The sequence below is a fragment of the Pristiophorus japonicus genome, chromosome 15, assembly GCF_044704955.1.
Source record: "Pristiophorus japonicus isolate sPriJap1 chromosome 15, sPriJap1.hap1, whole genome shotgun sequence".
Lineage (NCBI taxonomy): Eukaryota > Metazoa > Chordata > Chondrichthyes > Pristiophoridae > Pristiophorus > Pristiophorus japonicus.
This window is the reverse complement of record NC_091991.1, coordinates 50,609,157-50,621,733: the sequence shown is the minus strand read 5'-3', so window position 1 is coordinate 50,621,733 and position 12,577 is coordinate 50,609,157. Positions and strand designations below refer to the sequence as shown.

General features: G+C 41.6%; 1 protein-coding gene across 1 annotated transcript in view; it reads left to right on the top strand.

Annotated features, from left to right (window-relative positions):
• bcl2l13 (BCL2 like 13) overlaps window positions 1-12,577 on the top strand; it is a 41,089-nt gene that overhangs the window by 8,042 nt on the left and 20,470 nt on the right. The window contains exons 5-6 of the mRNA XM_070900422.1: window positions 4,281-4,350; window positions 8,792-8,926. Of these exons, the coding sequence (XP_070756523.1) occupies window positions 4,281-4,350; window positions 8,792-8,926 (205 nt within the window). The remainder of the gene's footprint in view (window positions 1-4,280; window positions 4,351-8,791; window positions 8,927-12,577) is intronic.

Below are 12,577 nucleotides of genomic sequence, written 5' to 3'. Positions count from 1 at the left end.
CCGTGGCGACCATCCGAAAACACAATGTCAGATTCCACATGTATGCTGACAGCACTCGGCTCTATCTCACCACCGCCTCGCTCGATCTCCTCCATTGTCTCACTGCTTGTCTGACATCTAATACTGGATGAGCAGAAATTTCCTCTAACTAAATATTAGGAAGACCAAAGTTATGTCTTCGATCCCAGCCACAAACTCCGTTCCCTAGCCACCGACTCCATCCCTCTCCCTGGCAACTGAGACTGAACCGGACCACTCGCAACCTTGGTGACTTATTTGACCATACATCCGCTTCATCACTAAGACTGCCTACTTCCACCTCCATAACATCGCCTCTACCTCCGCTTATCTGCTGCAACCCTCATTATTATTTTGTTACCTTTTAGAATTCACTATTCCAACGCACTCCTGGCCAGCTTCCCATCTTCACTACATAACTTGGAGCTCATCCAAAACTCTGCTGCCTGTGTCCTAACTCACAGCAAGTCCTGTTTACCCCTGTGCGCGCTGACCTACACTGGCTACTGGTTCAGCAATGCCTCAGTTTTAAAATTCTCATCCTTATTTTTAAATCCCTCCATAACCTCTCCCCTCCTTATCTCTAACCTCCTTCAGCCCTACCAGCCTGCAAAATCACTGCAGTCCTCCAATTCTAGCCTCTTGTGCATCCCCAATTTTAATCGCTCCACTATTGATGGCCATGCCTTCAGCTGCCTCGGTCCTAACCTCTGGAATTCCTTCCCTAAACCTCTCCATCTCTCTCCCTTCTCCTTTTAAGATGCTCCTTAAAACCTGCCTTTTTGACCAAGCATTTGGTCATCTGTCCTAATATCTCCTTGCATGACTCGGTGCCAAATTTTGTTTGATAACGCTTCTGTGGAGCACTATGCAACATTTTTATTCTCTCAAGAGTTACATTTTTAACAAGATTACTCTCCCATGCTGGCCGTTCCCCCTGGTACAGTCCTCCTCTTCGCTCCCTCAAGTCAAAAGGGCACAGACGCAAACGGATGTGGCGGACAACTGATTTAGCCATTTACCACCAGATCTGGTTCTAACGCATAAAACATTATCGGTTCCTACTCATGTCTACAAAAACTGCTCACTATTCTAGGATCATTCTGGATTGCAAAAATAATCCCCGGCTACTATTCTCCACTGCTAACCGTCTTCTTAAATGCCTCTCTCCTGTCTCCATCACACTCGCCTCCAACAAGTGTGAGGAGCTCGTGGACTTCTTTGTCTCAAAGATTGAGACTATCCGATCAGCTGCCTCTGCCACTTCCCTTCCTTTCCCTAGCTCACAGGGCCAAACTTCATCTGAGGCTCCCGCCTGCCCTAGCCCTAAACAGATCTTTCTCTAGTTTCTCTTTGATCTCTCCAAACTAATATTGTCCGTGAGATCCACTTCCTACACTCTTGAGCCTATTCCCACAAAACTGCTGACCACCCAACTTCCTTTTCAGGTTACCAAGTGAGCTGACATTGTTAACGCTTCTCTCTCCTCGGGTACTGTTCCACTCTCGTTCAAATCTGCTGTCCTCACCCCTCTCAAAAAAAAACCAACCCTTGCCCAACTTTGCTTGCTAGCTATCGCCCCCATCTCCAACCTCCCTTTCTTGTCCAAAGTACTTGAACGTGTTGTCGCCTCCCAAATCCGTGATCATCTTTCCATGAATTTAATGTTTGAATCCCTTCAATTTGGTTTTTGCCCCTGCTACAGTACCGAAACAGCTCTCATCAAAGTCACAAATGACTGCCCTTGTCACACTCTCAAAGGATAACTATCCCTCCTTGCCCTTCTGGACCTGTCTGCAGCCTTTGACTCAGTTGACCATTCCATCCATCTCCAACGCCTCTCCACCAACGTCCAGCTAGGTGGGACTGCACTCGCCTAGTTCCATTCTTATCTATCTAAACGTAGCCAGAAAATCTGCAATGGCTTCTCTTCCCACTCCCGCATCGTTGCCTCTGGTGTCCCCAAGGATATGTCCTTGGCCCCCACTTATTTCTCATCCATATATTGCCCCTTGACGTTATCATCCAAAAACACCGAGTCAGTTTCCATATGTACGCTGACGACACCCAGTTCTACCTCTCCACCACTTCTGTCGACCTCTGCTTGGTATCTAAATTGTCAGATTGCTTGTCCAACATCCAGTAATGATTGAGCAGAAATTTTCTCCAATTAAATATTGGGAAGACCAAAGTCATTATCTTTGGTCTCTGCCGCAAACTGCGTTTCCTAACCACTGACTGCACCCCCCTCCCTAGCATCAATCTGAGGGGTGAACAAGACTGTTTGCAACCTAGGTGTCTTATTTGACCCTGAACTGAGTTTCCAGCCACATATCCATGGCATAACTAAAACCGCCTTTTTCCACCTCCGAATATTGCCTGTCTCTGCCCCTGCCGCAGCTCTTCTGCTGCTGAAACCCTCATTCATGCCTTTGTTACCTTTAGACTTGACGACTCCAACTCAGTCCTGGCTGGCCTCCCACATTCCACATTATGTAAACTTGAGGTCATCCAAAACTCAGCAGCCCGTGTACTAACTTGCACCAAGTCACGATCACCCATCACCCCTGTGCTTTCTGACCTACATTGGCTACTGGTTAAACAACGTCTCTATTTCAAAATTCTCATCCTTGTTTATAAATCACTCTATGGCCTTGCCCCTCCCTATCTCTGTAATCTTTTTCAGCCTCACAACCCCACAAGATGTCTGGCCTCTTGAACATCCCTTATTTATAACTGTTCAACCATCAGTGGCCGAGCCTTCAGCTGTTTGGACCCTAAGCTCTGGAACTCCCTCCCTAAACCTCTCTCTCTCTCTCTACCTCTCTTTCCTCCTTTTTAGATGATCCTTAAAACCTACCTCTTTAAACAAGCTTTTGGTCATCTGCCTTAATTTCTTCTTTTGTGGCTCGGTGTCAAATGTATCTTTTTTGTCTTGTAACACTGTTGTGAAGCGCCTTGGGACGTTTTACTACGTTAAAGGTCTATAAATGCAAGTTTTTCAGCCATCTAATGCTTAAAGCATAATAGATTTTGACTTGTGTTGGGAAGAGTAATTTGTGCATTTATTTACATATATATATTTTGATTGTAAATTTGCAGGTGGTTACTACAATGCAATTTTTGATGTATGCACAAGTGTCTTCCTTGTACCTGACTTTTTATTTATCTGGTTTTAAGAATATTTTAGGATTAACACTAACATAATTCAGTTGGCTCTACAGAGACTTAATATTAGCTATAGCTGTACGATCAGATGAATAGCTTGAGATTCAATGATATTTGTATCTTGAGAATTTGAGAAGGATGTTGTCCTGTATCAAAACTCAAAGTAGAATTAGATTTGGGGGAAGTCGAGGAAAATAATTGTAGCCTTAGTTGGAATATGATGTTTTAGTTCTAAATATTAAACACATTTTGTGTAATAGAATTTCTTTCAAAGCTTTTTTCCCTGCTTGGCTTGTGTGTATATAAGTAGTCACTAAGGAGTGAGATTTTAAAGTGGTTACCCATGTCACTATGAAGAACAAAACTTGAGCAGGAACGAATGGAGGAGTGTATTGATTTTGAATGTATTGTACCATAAAGTAATCATGAGTTCCTGAACCATGTGCCAAGAGTCAAAATGCATTGTGATAGTAAGCATGGTTTGATCTCCAAGTTATAAATTGAAGGATATATTTTGGTCTTTTAGTTTAACTAAAATAATTTACTGCTTCTCATTCCCGTTTGTAAGATCTTGATGTGCACGGTTCTCTTAACATACTGTTTCAAATTTTTAAGATAATATTTACCTTTTTAATAGGCTATTTTTTAACACTTTAAAAACAAAATGTACCATAAACCTGCTTCCTTGTTGTCTTGGCCAATGTATCCCAGCAGTAGCTGATTCATACTGATCAGCAACGCCCCAGGGTTCAATTCTATCTGCTGGATTTAGTGGCTCTCCGCCAAGGCATCGATGGGACTTGTAATTTGTCCTATATGTCGGGGTTCCTGATCCTGACTACTATTCCATGTTGGTCGTTTGCAAATGGTGAGTTAGTAAATACTGTTGTGTATATTTAAGTAGACTTACAGAAACCAATTGAAGGCCATTCTGTTTGCTTGATTCTGTATGAGAAGCCTTTTATTTAAACAACTTCTCCCTCCCCTTTTCCATTTTGGATACTTTATTATAAGCATTTGTGTGGAATCATTAAATAGAAGTGACAACAATTTATACCGTAATCAAAGTTGTGTTTTTTTTTCTATTTTTGCAGGCCCCTTGAGTATGAGGTGTACAAAGAGCAAGCAAATCAAGTTGCCAGCCATACCAGTGGATGGAATAAGGTAAGAATAGCTTAATTTACTGTGAGAAAGTTCCAGACAAGTTAACAATGGAGCTGAATTTCAGTACTAGTCAAGATAGTGAGAAGCATGGTTGTATGTAGCAGGCTGTTCAATAGCAAATGGAAGCACTTTAATGAAGCAGACTATGAGGGAGGTGATGGATTATCCTTTCAGGCAACTGCTCCCTATGTTTCATGCAACTATAAGGAATATGTAGATGGTACATGTGGGAATAGACACATCAGGCCATTTGTATCTTTTGTTTAAAGTGCTGGAAATGTGTTTCTCAATTATCCAACGATTCAGAGCTTCTCTTGTGTTGGTGACCCCTCTAGTAAGCTACAGTACTGTAATACTCCTAGCAATGAATTAGTATATGCAATTCAAACACTAAAATATTAACAAGCAAGTGTAATTGGCATGAAAATTAATGTGACCATGAATCTATTCCCAATTACAGTCCTAGTCAACAGTAGCTTAAACTGATGAGGTATCTGTGACACAGTTCACAGGTTGATTACCATAAGTGTAAGAAAGCTATGGATACTTCCAGAACTGTAAATATTATATAGATACACATATATTGTAACCTTAGGATTCACTGATCTGACTTGCATATATGAGGAGCTTTTTAAGACTATTAAGTGAGAGTCTGGTGCAAGTCATGTTGGTTGGTGCTGGCCTAATTTCTTTCTTGTGCTATAATGTGGACTAGTTGCAGAAATTTAATCGAAGCCATACTAAAAGTTTGATGCAGGAAATTAATGCTGGGGGCTTGCATATTACATTTTTTGGGGGAAAAATTCTATCTTGGTATGGCTTTGATCTTTCTCTTTGCCTAAATACCTTTTGACTCATTGCAGCTGAGTTTTAGTCTTTCAAACCACATAAACAATCCATAAAGATGAGAGGAAACCCCATTTCCCGTTCGCATTTAATGAGATTGGTTGACTCGGAATGAAAGTTTAAGGTGAATCTTCAAGTTAAAGAACATAAAGCTTGGAATAAGAAAAGGCCCTTTGTTGCCTGCTACTTGCACAATTACAGTTTACATTATTGTTGATTCCACATTGATTTTTGTTTGGTTTCCAAAGGCAAGCATCACACAATTTCTTCCTGACCCTCAAAGTTAATCAAGTAGAAATTAACATCTGTCCCCCATTTCTCCACTAATAGTTACCTGGCCCCAGCAATGCACTTTGCCTGCACAACAGTGACTACACTCAACAAAAAAAAAATATCCATTTAATTGTGCTTTGAGATGTCCTGAGGCTTTGATATGTTAAGGCACAATATAAATGCACTTTTTTTTTTGCACAAGAACCACTGTTATCTATTGAATATTTTATTATCTTAGTCTCTATATACTCAATCACCTTGAATCTCGCTCTTGAATAGATAAACAACTTGCATCAGCTGCTTTGATTGGGAATTTATTCCACTACATTTTGGAGGGGAAAAAGCATGCAAATTTCTTCTGGTCCCACTTGGGGCTTTAGTTTTTTTTCCACCTGTGCCTTTTAGATCTACACTCGATCTAAGTTAAACGACCTGGTTATTTGTGTCTGAGGTGTGAGCTGTGCAGACAATGCTGCATTTATTTGCCCATTATTAGTTGCTCAGAACGTAATGGTGAATTGACTTCAGCATTGTTTTTATAACTATCTGGTCTGCTAGCCCATTTCAGAGGGCATTAAGAGTATCACAATGTGACACTCGAGTCCTTCACCGCAAAACCAGGTAAAGGTGAAAGGCACAATCCAGCAGCTTTCAGAGTTGTCTTTTTCTGGTGCTAGCCAGCAAATTACCAGATATATTCAATTTCACAACTTGCTCTGGTGAGATGTGAACCATGCTTCTCATCATTTTAAAGCTCTGAGGGTACAAATTGCCCCCCCCCCCCCCCCCTGCCGCCCAAAACATTTTGATGCTTTTACTGCAGCTCATGCATGAAATTGCGCTTTTTTTTAATCAGAAGTCAGTCATAATGGGGGCGGTCACTACACCTGAGGGGCAGAAGTTGGGGGTGGGTGCAGAGTCACCGCCGCGATAATGTCATCACCATGGCTCTCCTCTTCACTTAAAGGGGAGTCAGTCTGCCAAGAAAAAAAAACATGGCAGTAGCGGCAGTCGGTCCTCCCCTTTAAGGGAAGCTGCAACACGGCTGTAGAAGGCCACAGCCTCACTGGACCACCGGGTGAAAGCTTGTTTTGGCACTGCCGGGCAGGCCGAAGATTTCCGGAGGGGAATGTCGCCGTCGGGGTAGTTAAATCGGTGGTGCGCACGGTGATGATGCGCATTCCATGGATCGGCAGCAGCGGAGCAGTAAGGTGGGGGGGGTGGGGAAATCAGGGCACCACCGGGAAAACTCGGGAGGGCAATTGGGCTATCAGCGGCCATTCTACCAAAAGTCTGCCACTCCACTCCGCAACGTGGCCGCTGATTTGCGGTGGTAACAGGTCTTGAGGAAAGAGGCAATTTCGGCCCCCTTTGATTTTTTTTTCACCAATTAAAGTAATTTCAACTTGGTGAGGCTCTCCAAGTTATCCCAGAATAACTTGTAATTATCTCTCAATGAATCACATTGGTCTTGACTCACCTTGGAACTGGTCTTCTGAGGGGTTTTTAATATATTCATTCACGGCATGCGAGTGTCACTGGCAAGGTCAGCATTTATTGCTCATCCCTAAATGTCTTTGAGAAGATGGTGGTGAGCCGCCTTGAACCGCTAGAGTCCGTATGGTGAAGGTACTCCCATAATGATGTTAGGTAGGGGGTTCCAAGATTTTGATCCAGTGACTATGAAGGAATGATATATTTCCAATGGTATGTGACTTAGATGTAGTGGTGTTCCCATGCGCCTGCTTCTCTTGTTCTTCTAGATGGTTAGAGGTCGTGGGTTTGGGGGGTGCTGTCGACGAAACCTTGGTGAGTTGCTGCAGTGCATCTTATAGATGGTATACACTGCAGCCACATTGTGCCGGTGGTGAAGGGAGTGAATGTTTAAGATGGTGGATGGGGTGCCGATCAAGCGAGCTGCTTTTCCTCGATGGTGTCAAGCTGCTTTACAGTTGTTGGAGCTGCTCTCCACATCCCTGGATAAGTGTATTCCGTCACACTCCTGACTTATGCATTTTAAGCGGTGGAAAGGCTTTGGTGAGTCAAGAGATGAGTCACTCGCCGCAGTATATCCAACTCTGACCTGCTTTTCTAGCCACAGTATTTATGTGGCTGGTCCAGTTAAGTTTTTGGTCAATGGTGATCCCCAGGATGTTGATGGTGAGGGATTTGACAATGGTAATGCCATTGAATGTCATGGGGAGGTGGTTAGACTCACTCTCTTATTGGAAATGGTCATTGCCTGTCAGTTGCATGGCGTGAATGTTACTTGCCACTTATCAACCCAAGACTGGATGTTATCCTGGCCTTGTTGCATGTGGGCACGGACTGCTTCATTATCTGAGGAATTTCGATGGAACTGAACAATGCCATCATCAGCGAACATCCCCACTTCTGACCTTAAGATGGAGGGATGGTCATTGATGAAGCAGCTGAAGATGGTCGGGCCTAGGACACTGCCCTGAGAAACTCCCACAGCGATGTCCTGGGGCTGTAATGATTGGCCTCCAGCCAGTGCAACTAGCTTCCATTTGTGCTAGGTACGACTCCAGCCAGTGGAGAGTTTTCTCCCTGATCCCCATTGACTTCAGTTTTATTAGGCCTCCTTGGTGCCACACCCAAAGTGCTCACATTAATAGCATCCTGTAAATGCTATTCATCACGTTCTGAACATTTTAAGCTCATGTTTTGCTTTTTTTTGCTGTATTCAGGAAAATATTTGCTAAGCACCATTTTTGAAAGTTTTATAAATGTTAAGCTGAGCCTTACCAATTCTCTATTAATTTTGCATTGCACCTGGTCCAAGGAGTGCCTTGCATTTGTAAGGGCTGAAAATGCATTTAAATGAAAAATTTAAATAGCTGTATTTTCTCTGAATTTAACCATGCACTAACAAAATTGCATTATCAAAAATTGTATATTTCAGAATTGCATGATACTGCAGTTTTGTTGGGTTGTTAATTCTGAAACCTTTGAATCCTTATTGATAAATTCAGTATTTTATATTATCAAATGTGTGTTAGCATTAGGAATACAAAATAAAATTTCCTGCAAAATTAATTTGAAAACAAAAAACTGGCAAGTAGCAATCCTTTTTGGTGTAGACAGTTGAACAACTATGGTAAGTAAATGGTCAAATTACATGCATTGAAATGTTGTTCAACAACCCCTCTTCATCTTAGGTGGATCTTCCCTTGATTTAATGCTGTGTGTCTTTGGATAAATATTTGCTTTTCTCATTCTAAAAATGGGAAATTATTTGTGATCTGTGCTTTGTGGTTTATTCCTGCTTTGAATTGTAGTATTTTTAATTACTTTGTAGGTTCTGATCTCCCTAGTGTTGTTACAACAGCTACTCGCCAGTCATGTCCAGCAACCATTAAAAGCACTAGTGGAGCTTGGTGTAAAGTACATTGAGGAGACTGATGCTGATTATATCATCCAACAAGGAGGATGGGTAGGTTTGTCAACTAATCCCAACTTCCAAAATAATTTTAATTTTTTTTGGCTTAGCAAATGTAGACGATCCAGGTACCAAAAGTTGGAACGTATTCCTTTTGATGGCACCAAAGCCAACTTGAGCTCTATAGATCAGCTACAGCACAGTCATGTGGCAAAGTAAAGTTTACTGTACTATATACAAATCTTGCAAGATTAGCTCTTAATAAACCAATGTGAATTCTTCCTCCTCCTACACCTGGCATCTTGTGGCTTTAGAAGAATTATTGACTTGAATGTGAAATTGTGGTTTTCAATCTGCATAAAGATTCACACTATTTTAATTAATATAGGGCCTTTGTAATTATTAGAGGAAGGAAACTTTGTTTTATTCAATCTTGTATGGATTCAAACCCAAGGAACAAGTGAAATAATAAGAGTTGCTATGGCACTTGAATCCCTTTTGGTTTTTACAAAAAGCGACTTGCAAGGTTAACACAAGCTTTTACAATTATATTCGAAGAAAAAAAACGTAGTCTCTTTATAAACAGATGGGGGTAATATTGCAAATGAAAATAAGGAAATGGCAGACTTGTTGAATACTTACTTTGTCAGTTTTCACGGTAGAAGAAGAGGACAGTATACCTGACACTTCAGGAAAATTAATAATAAACAAAAGACTGGAACTCACTAAAATTTAACATAAGCAAGAAAACAGTATTAGAACAGATAATGGCACAAAAGACTGACACATCTCCAGACTTAATGGTTTCCAACCCGGGGTTTGAAAGGAAATAGGTCAGGAAATTGCAGATGCTTTAGCTGTAATCTTCCAAAGTATTCTCAATTTAGGAATTGTCCCTGTTTTTGGATTGAAAAAATTGCAAATATAACTCAATTATTTAAGAAAAGTAAGAGAGAAACCATGAAATTATAGACCTGTTAGTCTTGCATCTGTTGTAGGGAAGTTATTAGAATCTATAATTAAGGACAGAGTGATTGAGCTGATTAGAGAGAGCTAACATGGATTTGTAAAGTGTAGATCATGTCTAATAAACCTAATTGAATTTTTGATGAAATAACTAATGTAATAGTCAGGGAAATGTCTATGGATTTAGTTTATATGGACTTCCAGAAGGCATTTGATAAGGTTCCACATAAGAGACTGTTGGCTAAAATTAAAGCTCATGGAATTGAAGGCAAAATATTGACCTGGTTAGGCAGTAGAAGGCAAGAGAGTAGGGGTAATGGAGAGTAGAGATGATGGGTATGTACGCTTTGGAAGGAAGTGACCAGTGGTGTCCCACAAGGATCTGTGCTGTGGCTTCATCTATTCATTATATGTATTAATGACTTGGATAACACAATAGGGAGTCAAGTTTGCCGATAACACGAAGATTTTTGGTACAGTAAATAGTGTAGAAGGGAGCATAAAATTACAAAGAGACATTGATAGATTAAGTGAGTGAACGAAACCGTGGCAGATGGATTTCAGCGCAGGCAAGTGATACGGCATCTATTTTGAAAGAAAGAAGGATAGAAAATGCAGAGAGATTTAGGGGTCTGTTTTCAGATCATTAAAATGTAGTCGGGTACAAAAAACAATCAAAAGGGCTGATGAAATGTTATCCTTTATAATTTGAGGGCTGGAATTCAACAGGGAGGAAGTTTTGCTATAGCTATACAAAGCCCTGGTTAGACCACATCTGGAGTACTGTGTACAGTTCTCAGCACCACACCATAAGATATATTGGCCTTGGAAGGAGTGCAGCGCAGATTTACCAGAATTATATCAGGGCTCCAAGGGTTTGATTTATGAGGAGAGATTACATGACCTCGTCTTGTGTTTACTGAAATATAGAAGATTAAGGGTGATTTTATTTGAGATTTTTAAGATTTTTGAAAGGAATTGATAGGGTAGATAGAGGAAAACTTTTTCCATTGGTGGGGGAGTCTAGGACAAGGGGAGCCAGGTCATTCAGGAGAGAGGTTAGAAAACACTTCCTCACACAAAGGATGGTGGAAATGTGGAACTTCCTCCCACAAAAAGCAATAATTTTTAAATCTGAGATCAATAGATTTTTTTTCCAGCCAAGGTTATAAAAGAATATGGAGCCAACGCAGGTGGATGGAGTAAAAATAAAAAAAGGAAGGTGGCTCAACCATGGCTATCAAGGGAAATCAGGGATAGTATTAAAGCCAAGGAAGTGGCATACAAATTGGCCAGAAATAGCAGCGAACCCGGGGACTGGGAGAAATTTAGAACTCAGCAGAGGAGGACAAAGGGTTTGATTAGGGCAGGGAAAATGGAGTACGAGAAGAAGCTTGCAGGGAACATTAAGACAGATTGCAAAAGTTTCTATAGATATGTAAAGAGAAAAAGGTTAGTAAGGACAAACGTAGGTCCCCTGCAGTCAGAATCAGGGGAAATCATAATGGGGAACAAAGAAATGGCAGACCAATTGAACAAGTACTTTGGTTCAGTATTCACTAAGGAGGACACAAACAACCTTCTGGATATAAAAGGGGTCGGAGGGTCTAGTAAAGAGGAGGAACTGAGGGAAATCCTTATTAGTCGGGAAATTGTGTTGGGGAAATTGATGGGATTGAAGGCCGATAAATCCCCAGGGTCTGATGGACTGCATCCCAGAGTACTTAAGGAGGTGGCCTTGGAAATAGTGGATGCATTGACTGTCATTTTCCAACATTCCATTGACTCTGGATCAGTTCCTATGGAGTGGAGGGTAAAAAAGGAGGGAGAGAGATAACAGGGAATTATAGACCGGTCAGTCTGACATCGGTAGTGGGTAAAATGATGGAATCAATTATTAAGGATGTCATAGCAGTGCATTTGGAAAGAGGTGATATGATGGGTCCAAGTCAGCATGGATTTGTGAAAGGGAAATCATGCTTGACAAATCTTCTGGAATTTTTTGAGGATGTTTCCAGTAGAGTGGACAAGGGAGAACCAGTTGATGTGGTATATTTGGACTTTCAGAAGGCTTTCGACAAGGTCCCACACAAGAGATTAATGTGCAAAGTTAAAGCACATGGGATTGGCGGTAGTGTGCTGACATGGATTGAGAACTGGTTGTCAGACAGGAAGCAAAGAGCAGGAGTAAATGGGGACTTTTCAGAATGGCAGGCAGTGACTAGTGGGGTACCGCAAGGTTCTGTGCTGGGGCCCCAGCTGTTTACACTGTACATTAATGATTTAGACGAGGGGATTAAATGTAGTATCTCCAAATTTGCGGATGACACTAAGTTGGGTAACAGTGTGAGCTGCGAGGAGGATGCTATGAGGCTGCAGAGCGACTTGGATAGGTTAGGTGAGTGGGCAAATGCATGGCAGATGAAGTATAATGTGGATAAATGTGAGGTTATCCACTTTGGTGGTAAAAACAGAGAGACAGACTATTAATTGAATGGTGACAGATTAGGAAAAGGGGAGGTGCAACGAGACCTGGGTGTCATGGTACATCAGTCATTGAAGGTTGGCATGCAGGTACAGCAGGCGGTTAAGAAAGCAAATGGCATGTTGGCCTTCACAGCGAGGGGATTTGAGTACAGGGGCAGGGAGGTGTTGCTACAATTGTACAGGGCCTTGGTGAGGCCACACCTGGAGTATTGTGTACAGTTTTGGTCCCCTAACCTGAGGAAGGACATTCTT